The sequence below is a fragment of the Lepidochelys kempii genome, chromosome 4, assembly GCF_965140265.1.
Source record: "Lepidochelys kempii isolate rLepKem1 chromosome 4, rLepKem1.hap2, whole genome shotgun sequence".
Taxonomy (NCBI): domain Eukaryota; kingdom Metazoa; phylum Chordata; order Testudines; family Cheloniidae; genus Lepidochelys; species Lepidochelys kempii.
Window position 1 is genome coordinate 124,543,900 of NC_133259.1, and position 18,883 is coordinate 124,562,782.

General features: G+C 38.9%; 1 protein-coding gene across 19 annotated transcripts in view; it reads left to right on the forward strand.

The window, feature by feature from the left end:
- The window catches only part of FAM53A (family with sequence similarity 53 member A), a 118,817-nt gene that overhangs the window by 35,174 nt on the left and 64,760 nt on the right, over positions 1-18,883 (forward strand). For 18 of the 19 annotated variants that reach the window (XR_012158755.1, XR_012158757.1, XR_012158758.1 and 15 more), the window contains exons 3-4: positions 9,114-9,168; positions 12,358-13,160. Coding sequence is in view for 15 of the 19 variants with exons in the window: in XM_073342767.1 (XP_073198868.1) it covers positions 9,114-9,168; positions 12,358-13,160 (858 nt within the window). In the remaining 4 variants the exon portion in view is untranslated. The remainder of the gene's footprint in view (positions 1-9,113; positions 9,169-12,357; positions 13,161-18,883) is intronic. The other variant, XM_073342782.1, reaches the window with a different exon arrangement.

Consider the following 18,883-nt stretch of genomic DNA (forward strand, 5'->3'; position numbering starts at 1 on the left):
TCTAAGGTGCCACAAGTACTCCTTTTCTTTTTGCGGATACAGACTAACACGGCTGCTACTCTGAAAATTGTTACTAGTGTACTCACTGGAAATTTAGGGGTAGGGATATACTTGTGGGGTTGAGTAGAGAAACATACTCTGTTTCAAGGGCTGTATCTGGTCTGTGGATAACAGTGCTATGAATCTAGCACTGTTCACAAGCCTTGTATATTAGGTAATTGTGGAGAACTTTGTAGAGGGATCATTTAACAAGTTTGAACTAGGGGAAATGGGGAGGATGAACTAGGGTTATAGTAATCATGGCTATTCAGTTTTGGCACTTAGACATCTTGATGGTTCCCCTAAGCAAAACTTGGTTTTGTAAATCAGCTTACTCCTTGCAGGTGATGAAACAGAAACAAGCTGCTTCCAGCCACACTAGGGAGAGTGAGGGGGAAGAGATGAGCTCTGCAAAGACAGGGGCCAAGTTATCCCTGCCCCCTCTCCTATAAGCACCTCCCGTCCCTTCCCTCCCACAAGGCTGCTGCTAGTCACGTTCAGGTGTGAACCCTGGCAGAAATCGTGGAGAGGACATGTGACCCTGGGTAGCCTTGGGACTTGTAGCCTCTGGAAGATGTGGCGTCAGGTACCAGGAGAGGCGGGTCTGTCCCAGGGGCCCAGCTAGGCATGTAGGGTGGAGAGCACCGGGCAGGGAGGGTTGGGTCGGTTGGTCACCCCCAAGTAAGAGCAGTGTACAGGAGTGTGTGTGTTACTTTTTCCCGTGTGTGGGTGGGGGGGGGGTTGGAGGTAGGGGTGTGTGTCACCCCTACCTGTGTGAACCTTAAAGATAAGGTAAATAAAAAGAATCCAACTATGCAGTATTTCTTTTTAACAAGGCTCAGTCACTTGATGTTAATTTGAATGTTTGTACTGCATAGTTCTGATTGATTGCAGCTGAACTCGCTTGAATATGAGTAATTTTACCAGGTGTCCCATATTCAGCATAAGGAAATATGGTTGCCCTACTTATAAGCAACCACTTTTGTTCACTTAGTATGTTTTACTGTTTGTCTTAGCAATTGGCTGAACAAGAATAGGACTTAATTGACTTGTGGGCTCTAAAGTTTTACATTTTATTTCTGAGTGCAGTTAGGTTAAAAAAAATCTACATTTTTAAATTGCATTTTCATGATAGAGATTGCACTACAGTAATTGAAGTGAATTGAAAAATACTTTTTTTACAGTGCAAATGTTTGTAATAATGTGAGCACTGTACCTTTGTATATGTGGTGTAATTGAAATACATATATTTGAAAATGTAGAAAAAGATCCAAAAATATTTATAATAAATTTAACTTGGTATTCTATTACTCTTTAACAGAGCAATTAAAGATATGATTAATCACAACTAACTTTTTAAATCTAATTAATTTGTTTTGCATTAATCGCTTGAGTTAACTGCAATTAATTCACATCCCTAATTAAATAAAAAAAAGTATTTAGTAGTATGTATTTGCTACCAAGTTTGAAAGAAAGTCAAACCATTGAACTGGTGGAAGTCACTGGCTTAAGCATCTATCACCAGAAATTGAAGTGCTAACCTAGTTTGACAGCAGTTACCTGTTCTGCAGGTGCAGAACAATATTTTCTTCATTTCAGTTCATTCAACTAGTTCAGGTCAAAGACTAGTTCATCCCAAATTAAGAAACCAACTGGGAATCGAAAAAGCGGGAAAACTTGTTTTTCCCTTTTCAATCTGCAAAAAAAACTAGGTGTGAAAAGATGAGATCTACTAGCTCAAAAATCTTGAACATAGTGGCGAGAAATAATCAGTTCACGAACTACAGGTAATACTTCCTTTTAATAAATCAGCTAGCTTTAAATGAAAAACCCATTTAATAAACTTTCTTATGTATCAAGCTATTTAAGATGCTTCATTTAGCTAAAAATATTATAATGCTGCTATTGTGCATGTTAATTGAATTTCCATCCAAAAGGGTTTGACACAAATCACAAGTAAAAAATGAATCCTCATATAATAGGTGCCCAGGCTCCCTATACAGTCCTAACGTATCATTCTTCATTTTCAAACATCTTATTTTTTAAAAAAAAAAAGTAAGCTAAACATCAGAATAAATTGCTTAAATAAACCATAGCAATACAAAATGTATCCTCTTGGTTACTAAAAAAAATCACCAAATTTAGAGTAAAATGTTATAATTTGTTCTAAATCAACATGTTTTAATGGTTACCAACCAGTAAAAATCAACCTTTCTTTAGACAAATAGCAAAAAAGTGCAAATGTAAAACCGTTTAAAATTGATTTAAATCAAGGTTTCCTGCTTGCCAATTTAAAACAAGATTTCAAATCTGTCATTTGAATCACCTGTGACATTCTACCACGATCATGCTGCTGGTATTCTTGCCTCTTCCTGCCAATGTCCTTTCTCATTAAGGTCTTAAATTAGAAATGGAAAGGGCCTTTTTTTCTCTGAAGTAGACTTGAGCCTTTTTTAATTTCAGTATGACACTGACGCAAATATAATTCAGGCTGTGTCCAAGAGAACAAGGTAAATCATTCTGTCCTAAATTTCTTTGTTTCTTCAGTGGACCTCACTCTTCTGGGTCATGTTAAGGCACATTTGGCTACAGGAGTTCCCTTCAAGGGGTCTTGGAGGACAACGACATGACTTGTCTATGTAGATCAGTGGTCTCCAAACTTTTTTGATCGCGCACCCCTATCAGTAAAAAAAAATTTTGAGCATGCATCCCCAATATATGTATATTTATGTATAAATTATATACATGTACTACTGTAATATATTATGTAAATTATAAAACATAGAAATTAAACTGAGATAAAGATGAAATAATATTTTTTAAAATTTTTATTTTATATTAACAGTACAAAATACCTTTTTGCTCTCACTAAAAAAAAATATTAGTGAGAGCAATGTGATTGAATATGCTTTATTATTTTTGAAAATCTTGGTTTAACACTTTGTGATACAGCGGGCACTCAGGGTGGGGTCTGGGAGGGAGTTAGGGTGCAGGAGGAGGCTCAGGGCTGGGGCAGGCAGGAGGTGCAGAGCACTTACCTGGGGCAGCTCCTGTTTGGTGCAGGTTGTGTGCAGGTTGCTCTGCACACCGGAGCACCACCCCCATGGCCATGATTCTGGGAGCTGTGATTCTGGGAGCTGCCCCCTCCCCCAACGGCAGGCAGGGCCACCTGGAATGCAGGGGCTTCAGGGCTCTGGGCTAAGGGGGCCCTGGGGCCCTGGCCTGCACCTCTAAAGCCCCTTTCGGTGCATGGGCCGGAGGACTCAGGAGGAACAGGGGCAGCCGCGCAGCCAGCGGCTGGAGAGAAGCGGCGCTTTGAAGGGGAAAGTGCTGCTTCTTTCCGGCTGCTGGCTGCACGGCTGCCCCTGCTCCTCCACGGGCCGGAGGACTCAGGGCCGCGCTCCCCTTCCCCACCCCTTCAGCAGTGCTCCTCCTGCCGTGCCGCCCTTTTGCTCTGGCGGTGCTCCTCCTGCTGCGCCCCCCAATCGATCATCTTGCGCACCCCATGGGGTACGCGCAGTCCGCTTTGGAGACCACTGATGTAGTTTTAGTAGGTGCTATGGCTTGGACTTGGAGTTCCATCGTGAATCTTTGTTTATCCTATCTGGGTGCTACAAGAACCTGTTTCTGGGACACCAAAACCCATAATTAGTGTTTACTGTTTGACTGCTTATCTGTCATTACTGAGAAATTTTTTCTTTTTCATACTCTGATAATCTCAGATCAGGATGGCTTCTCCTCTGAGAGAAGGAACTCTGTAAAGGCTTTCTTGATGATGAAGAACCTAGAAAGATAGTTTGAGTACTGTGCGTACCAAGAGACTATTTCTGAAGACTGATCGTTTTCAGTAGGTGGCTCTAGGGCACTAACGTAACAGACAAGAGTTGCTCCTCCTGGTGATTGGTACTGTATGTAGCACATATACAAATGGGAAAGAAAGTTCTGTTGTCATGCTCAGCATATCCATTTATCTGGAGAGTAGAAGACTGATAGGACAAAGCAAGCAGTAGGAACAGAAAAAAGGAAAGGGGGGGGGAGGGAAAAAGAAAAATAAGAGGCAGATGGGATTGAGAGAGCTGCCAGAGCTGACTTCTGAAAATAGCATAGACAGATGAAGCAACATCTGTCTAGTAAAAAGAAAAGGAGTACTTGTGGCACCTTAGAGACTAACCAATTTATTTGAGCATAAGCTTTCGTGAGCTACAGCTCACTTCATCGGATGCAGTATGCATCTGATAAGTGAGCTGTAGCTCACGAAAGCTTATGCTCAAATAAATTGGTTAGTCTCTAAGGTGCTACAAGTACTCCTTTTCTTTTTGCGAATACAGACTAACACGGCTGTTACTCTGAAACCTGTCATCTGTCTAGTGTTACTTGCAGATGAAGAAAGAAGCCTACGTAGCAGTCTTGTGGAGGTCACCATGAAAAGTTATGCTCTTCCTGTGCCGTCACCAAGACCATCGTGCACTAGTGTTAATAGTCCAATAGTGCTGGTCATAGTTGCTTTAAATATTTTTCTTTTTGAGGGGAAGGGGCATATAAAACAAATAGTGCATTTGACTTGCAAAGTTGATGCTCTTCTGGAAAAGGTGATAGATATTTCATTAGTCATGACATTCTGGCCGTTTAATTTTTGGAACTAATATTCTGAAATATTCTGGTTCAGAGACACTGACTGATATGCATACAGAAATAGTTTTCAATGCCCAACACTTCTGAAAATAAGGTCACATGTTTCAAGAGGACTTTGGGCCTGCTGGGTATGAAGAATTGGATCCTGAGATAGGAGATTACTGGTGAGTGGAATACTCAACAGAATACTAGATAGCTCTTCCAGTAGCTGGGGAGACTATGGATTTAAGGGCCAAAAGGAGAGCTAGTATTATTAATGTCTTATTGTCTCGCCCTTTTGTCCTTTAGGAAGAGGAAGCCATAAAACCAGGGACCATGCTAGAGAGTCAGAAAGGCGGGCTCTGCGATCTTTGTATCTGGAGCTATAAATTAGACTAGATGATTTCTGGCTGATATGAAAGTATATCTACAGAACGTGCTGAAAATATACTGCAATCCCCTTGGGTTGAGGGTATGGCTAGTGAGCTTTGTAAACTCTTTTTCCTTGAGCAGATGTGTCTGACATACAGAATAAGTTTATCCAAGCTGGTAAGAATAGTCAGAGGTTTTGGCTGCTGGTACTGCTGCTTTTGGTCTGATGGTTCTCATGTTGGGGCTGCCTGTTTTTTGGTAATGACTTTTTTCATGGAAGTGAGCTTTGGTATGCGAAGGAAGGAAGGAAGGAAATGCTGAATAGTAATACCTATGACTTCAAGTTTTAGGGTATTGACATATAACCAAGGTAGAAGGCTTTTATATAAGCCAGTACTACTTAGGCTAGTTTGTATAGAAAAATTTGCAATGGAAGAGTCTCCTGGACCCAACCACCAGTGGAAAGATTTGAAGGCTAGATTTGGGAGATGGCTTAATTAAATATCCCTTGATACATTGACAGTGCGTGGGCACTTGAAGGCTCATACAGTAAAGGTCTTATCATGGTGGTATCTTAGTGCATGCACAAAGGACCCAATGATTTCTTCTCCCTTTCCTAGATGGTATGTTGACTTTTTTTTGAGAGACACAATTATTGAACCCTGGTCTGCAAAGAATGAGTATCTGTTACAGTAATTACTAATGCAAGTAATTTATGTAAAAAGGTAATTTTACCTGTGATTTGTGTTGTCTGAAGTGAATGCTTGTAAAGAATCAGTCTAACCATTTCCACCCCATCTATGAAGAGTTGTTTGCAGAAGAAAGAAAAAAAGGACTGATGGAAGTAGCTATGACTATTAGACAGGGCCTCTGACCTGTATTGTACTGTGTAAGAATGATTACAATGTTCTCCAGACATTTGTATTAGATTATGTTGTAACTGCTAAAGATCTAATAGACTGGTTAAGATTGCTTGGTTTACGATTAGTTAGAACATGAAGCTGATCAAATAACTGGACTACAAATAGGGTCACCAGATGTCCTGATTTTATAGGAACAGTCCTGATTTTTGGGCCTTTTTCTTATATAGGCTCCTATAAACCCCCCCACCCCGTCCTGATTTTTCACACTTGCTGTCTGGTTACTCTAACTGCAAATATTTTAAAAAATAAATGTATTCTTACCAGATCTCCCTGGAAGCATCTGGGCATTCAGTTAATGATGGCCCACGCAGGAAATTTGGGATCAATTCTGTGATTTGTTATTGGTTTTTTTGGCCCTTCTAAATATGTGGTCCAAATTTGAGCCCTTAGTCCAACTGATCCTGATTTTTTGGGTTTCTTAATGAGTCCTTTTTTTAAAAAGGTTGTTTAAAGATTTACTTACCTCTCAGTCGTTTACTTTTTTTGTGGTTGAAGATGTACAGTTTTCTAAGATTTAAGTATTCTTGTTTCCATGTTTTAATAGTTTGAATTTCCATAGCATTGTGGTTCACAAAATATAATTTTGTAATCTGCCCTAAAATGCAAATACTGTACTTATATAAATGGAAGGAACATTCTACTGACTTGTCATTTTTCAAGGGATGGTTTGGGACACAGGTTTTGACATTTCTCCAAATGGGACCTTAAATTGTTTCTAGTTTTCCAGTAGGATTCTAGTCAATCCCAGTGCAAGGCATACAGATAATACTGTTTCCAGTTTAAAGCAAAAGACAAGGTATAATTGAAGCTGATGGAAACTCATGAAGTATACCTTGGTTTTCATTATATAATATGACATAAACTGTGTGTACACCCTCCTCCCTCGAGCTATGGTTTTCCCCAAAACTTGGTTCTGTAATTTTCTCTAGCACACAGTTATCAGTTATAAGTATACTTGAAATGCCTATGGTAATCTGAATTTGGAGGGGAGGGGAGATCTTTAAATAACCTATTTAAAAGTCTTTTTAAATTTGTCACATTGTCACTCTGTCCACACTTGCTCCTCAAAACAATAATAGTGTGAGTTTCTATCTCAAATTAAAGGAGTACCTGTGGCACCTTAGAGACTAACCAATTTATTTGAGCATAAGCTTTCGTGAGCTACAGCTCACTTCATCGGATGCCGATGAAGTGAGCTGTAGCTCACGAAAGCTTATGCTCAAATAAATTGGTTAGTCTCTAAGGTGCCACAGGTACTCCTTTTCTTTTTGTGAAGACTAACACGGCTGTTACTCTGAAACCTCTCTCAAATTAGTAAATAGAACAGAAGAGTGCCTCACTCCTAGTTTAGCACAAATGATTATATTACATATTAATAAAGTTATAGACTATGTAACTGGGAAAATTCAGTTTTACAAGATGAACATGAATGAAATAATGCTCCTTACCAGTCTCGATTAAAACTTTGAAACCTAAATTAGTCCTGGTATCCTAAGACTCTTGCTGTTTCTAGAAAAAGATTGTGCTTTATTAAGTAGCTAGTTGCTAATGCATCTGCAGATATAGAAAATATAAGATAAAAAGCATAGACAAAAGTCTATAAGACATGCAGACATTTTTGTGTGGTAGGTAGTGGGGTAGGATTTTTTTTAAAGAAAGCAAGCTGTCCTTTCACTACTCAGTATCTTAGTTGTGAATTTGAAGTTCAAGGTTTTAAAGCTGCCAGTTGCACTTTGTGGCAAACAGCAAAAATGCTCCATTGCCCAAGGATGTTTACTTAAAACTGAACTTGTATCTGGAAGGAAGTCTCTGAACAATACTATCTTTTTTTGGCTTAATACTGAGAGCGAGGTCCAAAAAAAGCTTTCTTTAAAGAGGGCATGTTTTTAAAATAATCAGTCCTTCCTCCCCATCCCCAGAAAAACTCTATACCAATCTGAGTGTTATTAATTTGCCTTTTAGTTATTAGGAGGCTCGATATCAAGCTACACTACATATCTGAGACAAATCTAGTCACTGTTCCATCTAAATTTATGATAACTGGGAGGAAAAACATTGAGGCCTTGTTTACACTCTTGGGGTAAGTCAACCTAAGTTACGATATTCTAGCTATGTGAATAACGTAACCGGAGTTGATGTAGCTTAGGTCGACTTACCACGGTGTCTTCATTGCGCTGCATTGATGGGAGACGCTCTCCAGTCAACTTACATTACTCCTCTCGCAAAGCTGGAGTACCGGAGTCGACCGGAGAGCATTCTGCCATCGATTTAGCAAGTCTTCACTTTGCATCGATAGCAGCAGCATCAATCTCCCCGGTAGTGAAGACAAGCTGAGTGTACAAACTCTCCTTACTACGCAGTAGACTTGTTTCTAAGGACTTTATAGAATGCACATATAGTAACCATACCTAGAAGTCACATGATGTATCTGATCAATTTTTGCAATGATTTGTATGAAAAACTGTAGCTATTCTTTGGCAATCATTCAATTTTATTGTCAAAAGTCTACTTTTTAAAGGGCAAAATACACAGACGATCTGCTAAAAGATCAGTAAAACATAGCAAAACACACTCTTAAAGGGCAACAAATATTTTTTCCCTATAAATGTCATATGTTTATCCAGTCCTTAGTTATGTATTAATTGAGTCTAAATTTGTGTTCACCTAAAAGACTAGAATGGCTTTAGTAAAGCTGTTCAGGTATCTGAATTTTCAATACCATACGAGCACGAAAATTCAGACAACAGCTTCTTAAATTTCAATTTCCTGCTGTTTTGTTTAATAATTTTTAGGTGTGGATCCAAAGCTCTCTATTCTTTTTTTGGGAGTTAGGAATAGATTCATTCAACTTTGGAATTACTTTATTTGGTTCATATTTCAACCCAGAAAATACTTGAAAGCTTTTTGAAAGATATTTTGGATTCTTATATAGCACTGTACCAAAAATTGAAAACTTAGGTTTTTTTAATTACCAGTAACTTAGACTAGAGTTTTTTAAGACTCCCAACCAGAAACATGGTCATTCCATTAATTATTCCCAGTTTCGCTATATATCTATATCTATATTATTTTTAAATATTTTAAGTTTTCCTTAAGGCTTATGCTCGCTACCTTTCACACCATGTGTAGTTGTATGGTGTTGAAATTTTTTTTTCTGATTAATTTCAGTACTCATCTGAGAAGCTGAACAAAAGTGGCAGCTTGTTCCCTTTCGAAATCAATGGTAAGTTTTTTGTTTTTTGTTTTTCCCCCTGAAATCGTAGCCGTATTTTTACTGAGGTAATTGGTATAGTAAGCAGCCTTTCTACTGAAATAAGGTGGAGGGGATTGGAGCATGCTCTTATACAGCCTCCTGGCTTATGAGGGTCTTGGAACAATACTGGGAATCACTGGTTGTTAATTTTTGTACTTGTGATCTGCTTTGCATAGTAACACCCCTTGTTACTGTTTGTTGTTCAATATCTGTTGTGATGTACAAATGCAGAGAAACTACCGTTTTGTTCTGTCAAGGCTTTCTCTTCAGGCTTTCTTCATAGCAGAAAACCACACCTTTAACTTCTTTACACATCTTCATATAAAAATAGGGCTTTGCAATATAGAATAAACCATAAATTCGCTCTCAAATACCTGTTAACGTGATGGAAACAGTCAAAGTTCATGTCCAGTGTTATTTGACATAGGAAAACCTGCATGTTTTGTGTGTGTGTGTGTGTGGTGTTTTTGTTCTGGGATATCTGGTTACTGTTCTATGTTTCTTCATTCTTACTGCCATGTTGTGGGCTTTTTTTTTTTTTTTTACATCTTTGACTTGGGAAAAGTTGAAATTTTACATCCGCTTTATTTCTTTATAAGGGGTGGTACATTTCATTTACTCAGTAGGATTGTCTCCTGAGACACTGATCTTTGTTTCTTTGAGATTCTCAAGGGGACAGCAGTCGCACAATCTTACAACAGCATCTTACAAACAACACTAGTCTCAGCACGCTTACTGTAAAATCATCAGTGACTTTGAGCAGTTTTCTGGGGTTTTTTAACATGAACCAGACTTTTTAAGAGATCTTAAAATTAGATGCTAACAAAATTTGCATTACGGTAGTGTCTCGAAGTCCCAGGCAGGATCAGGGCCTCACTGTATTAGGTGCTTTATTCACACTGAATTAAGGATGGTTCCTGCCCAGAAGAGCTTACAGTTTAATTAAGGCAAAACACATATGACTGTACCCATCTGAAAGACTGGAGGAAGGAGGACAAAGGAATTCTAATATATATTTGCATAGGCCAGCTGTCTGGACTTGTAGCTACTTGGGTTTGCAACCCTCAAAGCATTTAACAAATCAACTTTCGCCTGTTGGTACTTAAAAAAAAAAAAAAAAAAAAAAAAGCTGCAGTGGAAATATAAAAACTTTCATGCTGGGTAAAACCAATGGTCTATCTAGCCCAGTATCCTGTCTCCCAACAGGGGCCAGTATATCAGCTTCAGGGGGAGCATATAGAATAGGGCAGTGGGAGTGATCCATCCCATCTTCCCTTCCAGTCTTCTGGCAGTCCGAGGTTTAGAGTCACCTGTGAACATGGGTTTGCATTCCTGACCATCTTCAAGATCCATATATAAAATATTATTAATCAGTGAACCTAGAAGAATTTTTACCTCCAGCTTTAAAAGTAGTACTCTGCTCTACTATACTTTAATGTGATGAAGTTTTTATCTTCATTACTTCTTATAACAGGCTTTAAAAACTTGGGAAAAAGAAAAGGAGTACTTGTGGCACCTTAGAGACTAACCAATTTATTTGAGCATGAGCTTTCGTGAGCTACAGCTCACTTCATCGGATGCATACCGTGGAAACTGCAGCAGACTTTATATACACACAGAGAATATGAAACAATACCTCCTCCCACCCCACCAGCAGGACAGTGGGGTGGGAGGAGGTATTGTTTCATATTCTCTGTGTGTATATAAAGTCTGCTGCAGTTTCCACGGTATGCATCCGATGAAGTGAGCTGTAGCTCACGAAAGCTCATGCTCAAATAAATTGGTTAGTCTCTAAGGTGCCACAAGTACTCCTTTTCTTTTTGCGAATACAGACTAACTTTTAATTCATCCTTTATTACCACACCCCCAGGATGAGTGAAATTTACTTGGCTAATTGGTTTAAATTAGCAAATTTTCTAGCCAAGCATGAAGAGCTGTTAACTGGCCAGCAGGACAATGATCTGCCTTTCAATTTGCAAATCCTAGGCCTCTGTTGTTTGTCCTCTTGTGCTTCACTCTATAATGCAGGGGAACAGCTGTAAAATGTGCAAAATGTTCTCAAAGAAAAGTTTCACAAAAGAGTGAGGCTTGGCTGGCAGACTTCTTTTTTTTTTTTTCCCCCTCCAACCCAGCATTGCCACTTCAGATCATAAGTTGTACACTGTGGGCTGTCTGTATTCACAGTAAAATTTGTATAAGGTTTTAAAAAAGTGTAAAATAAGGGGAATGGTGGACTTTAACATAGGGCTTTCAGAGGCTTTGTGTCATGATATGAGTGGGAGGGACAAATGTTCCACTATCCAAAAAACAATCTTAACTAACAGTTCCTAAAATAAGATTTCTCAATACTTTATTTTTAAAGCTTTTAGTCACATTATAAAGAATGAACAGACATCACATAAGCCTTGGATTTCCATAATGTGGTGTCTTGAAAGAAAAAACACTACAAACCTATAACTATTTGGCTTTACGTATGCAGTATATCTCCATTATGGAGAAAAACAAAATTATCTGTGGTCCCTATAGGCTTAAAATGGTCATAGTTATCTGCTAGATTTTAATTGGTGTTAAGCAAAAAAGCCCTCCAACCTGCTGGATTTTTCACAAGATTTGTTGAACCAGCTCAACCCTATTTATGGTGGTTCAGTGCTACTGGTCTCAATGTTAATATATTTTTTGTAGACTGTGGAGCAGCAGGTAAATTTGCCACTAATGCTTATTAATATCAACATTCTATTGTGCAAGCTTTTTACGTACAAAATGGTGTGCTGTGAGTGCTGTGCTTTGTAAATGATTTAGAGCTAATCTATCAATAACTCTTAATGTGCAAAAGTAATTCACATTTTCACAGTAGCTATACTGAAGTACAAAGACTGGGTATTAGGATATAGAGTTCAAGAGAATTTGTGCATACTGGTTTTTTTGTTTGTTTTTTGGTTTTACTCTGAAATCCCAGACTTCTCCCATAGTAATCTTCCCCTTCAAAACTAACTCATGTTAGAGGGTTGGGTTTTGGTGAAGATGCAGAGTTAAGTGTCACCTTCACAGCTAAGAGAACTAGGACTTCCAACTTATTCGTTTTTACCCAAATAATATCTCTATTAATGTAAGCTAACTGTGTCCTATTTTTTTCTGTTCCCTTACATTTTTCCTCTTTAGAAGAGAGCCCTTGGAAAGCTTTAAATGGGGGTTGTCCAGTCCAAGCTGACGCCACCAAAAATTCAGCTTACCCTTTCCCAGTGTGCCCGTTCAGTAGAGGCACAGCTAACAACGTGAGTCTGCAATGGCAGCAGGAATCGTCCAGCACATCTATGGTGTCAGGATGGATAAGTGAACTAAACCTTAATGAAAACTCGGGGCAGCCATTGGCTCCGCCTACCAAACGACACTGCAGGTCACTCTCTGAGCCGGATGAACTGGCGCGCTGTCGGTCACCATGGAAACCCGGCAGTTCAAAAGTCTGGACTCCTGTGTCAAAGAGACGATGCAACAGCGGCGGCAGCGCCACCTTGCAGCGCTGCAACAGTCACGGGAGTGCAAACTTACAGAGAAGCACAAGTATCAGCTTGCCACAAAATGTTTTGTCCTTAAATAGTGTCTTCACGGTCACCAGCTTCAACACGTCTCCAGTACCCCGACCTTCCTCTGCGAGCAGCGGCTTTGTGGACAGTAGTGAGGGAAGCACAAGTTCAAGTATCCGCTGGAATTCTGGAGGACCTCGTGACTTTAACCCTAGGCGTCGCCTCTCCCTCTCGCAGGAGCACATCACCGAGACTGGAAACCTCTTGCCTTCAGCCAACAGCACTCCCACCTCCACACCAGAGCTTAGCCGGCGTCAGGGCTTGCTGAGGTGCCGCTCACAGCCTTGTGTCCTGAATGAAAAGAAAAGCCGGCTAAAGCGCAGACGGGAGGAGGATGTACGGTGGAATCGTCCATCTTTAGACTTTTTTAAAATGACACGGGTGAGATTTTACTTTCTTCAGTAGAGTGTAGAAATGAATTGTTGCATGCAGGCTATTCCTAGAAAATAGTTGGCTTAATCAAACTCTTCTGTGGGTGTAAAAGTCCAATAAATTGGCATGCTAGTATTGGCTTTTGTAATTCCAGCAGTACAACTAGGCTTCTGCCACTCGCTAACTTCATGTCTTGTGGCTACCTATAACTCTCTACTACTAGGACCCAGCTTGTGCACTGCAGCCTGTTTCTACATACTGTACAAAGGGCTGCATAAAAACACTTTTACAGGGTTGGAGCAGAAAAAAAACTTTGGGCTTGCTTCTGAAATGCCACAGCAACTTCAGGGAGGAAGTGGAGGGAAAAGTAGTCAGTTAAGTAAGTCTGTTCCCATGAGATGGGATTAGGTGCGGTAATAAAACATTCTGTTGTGATGCAAATATGTTCTGCTTTAAGTTATACCTTAAGGCTCTAATACCTCTGTAAGTCAAAGAAAAAATGAGTCAGAACATATATTGGCCGATTACAACAGCATAGATAAATGTGCATCAACAAAACCTGTAGTTGAATGCAATTAAAGAAACTGCTAATAAAGAGACAACAGTGGAAACAGATGTATCCTCATAGGGCTTCTCCAAACATTGTCCCACAGTACTAGAAAAATGCATTCCTTAAACCAGCTGTGCAAAATTCTATTTCCCTACTCAACTGTGCGTGAGAATTTTCTTTGAATGAGTAACCATTTTTTTTCATTATCTGCATAATCGTGAGCTGGGGGAAGTGTAGACTTTGTACATGGGTTAACATTTCCATAACTAGGCAGTGCTGATGTAGATTTAAGCATGTGCTGCAGTTAAAAATAGAATCCCATTGTTTGGTGTCCATGGGAGCAATATCAAGTACTATCACTTGGGCCATAGAGAGAAATCTGGCATTGTGGTGTCATCATAGGTCAGCATCATCCACACCCTTTAACGCATCTTCCATAACTTCATTGGCACCAGCATTGGAGAGATTCATGTAACCTGCCTTCCTCTTCAAAGGAAGGCTATCCTAATGATAGCCTGGTGAGGGAGACAGTCTAAAAGGATGATAATGAAAGATAAAATGAGGAATATTGTGTTTGATGTTAGTGTAAGAACTACCTAATCTTTCAAAGGAACAAGTTGAATGGAGTGGGACCCTGGAAATCTGTGGTTATTGGTGAATTTTAGATGAGGACATAGGGAAGTTCTGGTAAAGTGCTGTGGGATGAACTTTTAACTGTTGGATGTCTTTCAACTGGACTGATTCTTACCTTTATTGTATTATGGTAAGCAAAATTAATTTGGGAGATCAAATATGAAATAGGCAAACTTTCTTGGTTTCAGAGTGTCTGAGCCCAGATTAACCTCTATGATCAGTGAGAAATAAAAGAACAATTAGGTAACTTTAGGAACTGTAGCAGAAGTAGGATACCAAGATGTGAATAAAATTGACTCCACCTCTTCCTTTAGCAGACAATGAGTCTTATAGTCTTCTGAAACTGGTGTTTCCTGGGATGATCTGACCATTGGGCAGATGGGTAGTTTTAGTTTTACTACTGTTTTGTTCATAAGAATCATAAAATCATAATATGAATTTTACATGGGTGGGGATGGAGAGTTGCAGTTATGTGATCATAGCTCATTTAAAAGTTATGTAGTGTGTGAACCTTTAATGAAAGTAAACACTATTTTAAAAAAAATTCCAAGGGTCATCATTAAATTTCTCGTTTACCAAGTGAATTTTTTCAGCAAACCTTCGTTAACTATAATGTCAACATCTTAAACTAGCTGTTTTATTTATCCCCCCAGATAAATTGAAGATTCTCTTTGATAAGACCTTGACTAATATATTTTTGTATTATGTGAGTCAGTGCTCTTCTTTTGATATTGATTTTATTGGTTCTCTGTCATGTGAAGTAGTTTTGAAAATTTTTAGTTAAAATCTATACAGAACATGGATTTGAAATGAGATTATGGGCCTTGATCCTGCAGCACGTGCCAGGCAATCTCTATGCAAGGCTTGATGCAGGATTGGAGCCAAGAAATGTTCTTTGTTGAACTCTCAATGATTACAAGTCTTTCTGGCTTTTAAGGGCTCCTTATTCACAAAATATCAATAGATTGTGAGATCAGCACAGTTTTTATTAATTTTAACTTAATCTAAAATATGCAGTTAGGCTTACTGCAAGTGAGTCTTGATTAATCAGTCCTCTAAGATCTTCCTGTGCTAACAATTGGCAGAAGTCTAAAACAGATTATGGAATTAGCTTTATTTACCAAAAAAGCTCACTGTAAATTAATTCTAACTCATTAAAATACAATTTATTTCATTCCTCTAATAGGATTTGAGGGAAATTATTTGCAAAAAGCTTCATTTTGGGTAGTTTTTGATTTGCCAGAAGGGGCAATCTTGGTTTTAGTCAAAGGTTGCCCAGTTTCTCATACTAGTCTATAATAAAGTCTGTCAAACTAGAAGCTAAGCACCTGCTTAAATTGTCTAAAATAAGAATATTTCAGAAACTGAAGCCAATTTGCATTTTTACTATTAGTGGTTCGGTTAACTTTGTCCACTATTGATTTATTTCTAATTTTTGAATGACTATTTTTTAGCATATAATATTCACATACATATGTGGTGTAGCAGTCTTTTGGAGGGAAGAAACCCTGAGAAATGTGTGCTTTAATTTATTGAAACTTTTTATGGTATAGAGTATGAAGGTCTATTTTCTGCTAGTACAGTCTCTGTACTCTTACATAGGGTTAACACTATTGCACTATCCCTGCAAATTAAACCACTTGTTTGTTTGCTGTAAATACACAAGAATCTATAATTGTACAAAAGCCAGGACTGCTTCACCACTGCATTTTAAGCATAAAAATTTGAGCACCTCTTTCTCCAAAGACCTACATAATCTAGCCTCCAAGCCTCTACAAAAAGAAAAGGAATACTTGTGGCACCTTAGAGACTAACAAATTTATTTGAGCATAAGCTTTCGTGAGCTACAGCTCACTTCATCGGATGCATTCAGCCTCTACAGTTCTCATTTTCTCCCACTCCCCCACCTCTTACTTGATGCTCCTTCTTGTATCTCTTCTCCTGCACCCTGTTTAATGTCTTTATTCTTGCTGTTCCTTGTACTTAGAAGTCTCCTCTTCCTGTCCACCAACAACAGTCATATTTTTTTCTCTCCCTCCCTCCCATAGTCCTTCAAAATCTAATCGGAATTCTATTTCCATTCATTGGAAGAACTGTTGTCCTGTGTCTCATCTACCTTAAACCATAAGCCTTTCAGGGGAGGAAATCTGCCTAGCTCTGAAAGTGATGTGTAGACTTAATGCTATATATAAATATGATCTTCTAACTAGTATTAAGAAAAAGTAGGATGTAGAGTGTAGATTCAGTCTTCCTCCTTTGTTCATGAAGGAAATACACATAATCATAACGATAAAGTAACTCTTCAGCTTTCCCCTATGAAGACGGTGCAGAAGTAATTGAAAACAGTCATAGTGATGGGTACAAAATAAAATGGTCATTTTCTGACCATAATCCTAACTAAATAAATAATCCCCATAACCTTTCAAAAAGGGCATGTTTTCAGATGTGCTTAAAGTTTGAGAGTAATAGCAAGCTCAATGTGGGAATGAGTTCCACACCCTGAGGGCATGCACAGCAAAGATTTAGTAGACTTCAGGTGAAATGACGCAATCTTTGCAGGATGTTTAAATTGGAACAGCTGTAGTTGAGTTAGATTCCAAGGCCAAAAGGCACCTTTGTGATCATCTAGTCTGTCCTCCTTTGTATAACAAAGGCCACAACTTCCCCAAAATAGTTTGTAGAGCATCTTTTAGAAAAACGTCCAATCTTGATATGAAACCTTCCAGTGATGGAGAATCTACCATGACCATTGGTAAATAGTTCTAATGATTAATTAAAATATTAAAAATATGCATTATTTCCAGTCTGAATTTGTCTAGCTTCACCTTCCAGCCATTGGATTATGTTATACCTTTCTCTGCTAGATTGAAGAGCTCATTATCAAATATTTGTTTCCCCATGTAATAAAGTCACCCTTACCTGTCTCTTCAAGTTGGATTCAAGGAGCTCAATCTATTTATCACAATAAGGCATGTCTTTTAACCCTTTAGTCATTCTTGTCTTGTCTCTGAACTTTCTCCAGTTTATCAACATCTCTTTTGAATTATGAGAACCAGAACGGGACACAGTATTCTTGCAGCAGTTGTGCTGGTGCTTGTAGCGAGGCATAAGCTGGGCTCCTCTGGTTTCTGCCCCTGCTTCCCTTTCAAATCAGTCAGGGACTTCTCAGGTTGTTGCAAACACCAGTGCTCTTTATTTATAGCTGTTTCCCACCACCACCTTATTATCTATGTATAGGTTTTTCACAGCCAAACTTTGCCAGCAGCAAGCCTGGCCAACAGCAGACTTGAGGGCCCCACCCTCTCTGTGCCTGGCCTTTCTCTTCCCCACTTCTCCCTCCTCTGGCTTCCTTCCTGCCAGCCTTTATAACCCCTGGCTAATGAGGTTGACAGCTGTTTCTTGTTGCCAGGCAAGCCCATGGCTCTTCAACCAGCCCCAATCCATCCCCCTTGATTTGGGGCTGATTAAGCCCTCCTTACTCAGCACCCTGTCACAGTGCTGAATACAAAGGTAAAGCAACCTCTCTACTGCTACATAAGATTCCCTTGTTTTATGCATCCAAGAATTACATTAGTCCTTTTGGCCACAGCATCACACTGGGAGCTCATATGCAAATGAATCCACCACCTTCCCCATATCTTTTTTTTTTTTTTTTTTTGGTCACTGCTTCCTTGGAAAAAGTCTTATAAGTATGGCCTGCATTCTTTGTTCCTAGATGTATGTTTATATCTAGTTGTATTAAAACGCACATTATTTGCTTGTGCCCATCTTACCAAGTGATTCAGATTGCTCTGTATCTGTGATCTGTCCTTTTCATTATTTACCACTTCCCCAATTTTTGTGTCATCTGCAAACTTTCTCAGTGGTTTTGTTTCCTTCCAGGTCATTGACAAAATGTTAAATAGTGTACGGCCAAGAACCGATCCCTGCAGGCCCAAATTAAAACAAACCCACTCAATGACCATTCACCATTTACAACTACATTGTGAGACTTATCAGTTGGCCAATTTTTAATCCATTTAACGCAGATCATTAATTTTATATTGCTCTAGCTTTATAATCAAAATGTCATGCAGTACCAAGTCAAACACCTTACAGAAGTCTTAAGTATATTACGTCAGCGCTATTTCTCAGCCAATCTTGTAATCTCAATTTTAAAAGATTAAGTTAGATGAGAGGATCTAGTTTCTGTAAACCCATGTTGATTTTTGTTAATTGTATTGCCCTCTGTTAATTCTTTATTAATTGAATCCTTATCTTGCTTGGGATTAATGTCAGGCTGCCAGGCCTATAATTACCTGGGTCATCCTGTTTAGCCTTTTTAAATATTGTCAAAATATTAGCTTTCTTCCAGTCTTCTGAAACTTCTCCAGTGTTCCAAGACTTAATGAATATTAACATGAATGATCTAGTGAGCTCCTCAGCCAGCACTTCCAAGATCTTTCAGCCAAGATTTTTTGATCTCCTGATTTTTAGAAAATGTCTGACTTTAGTGGCTGTTTAACATCCTCCTGAGATACTAGTGGAATAGGAAAAAGTGTTGTGTTAT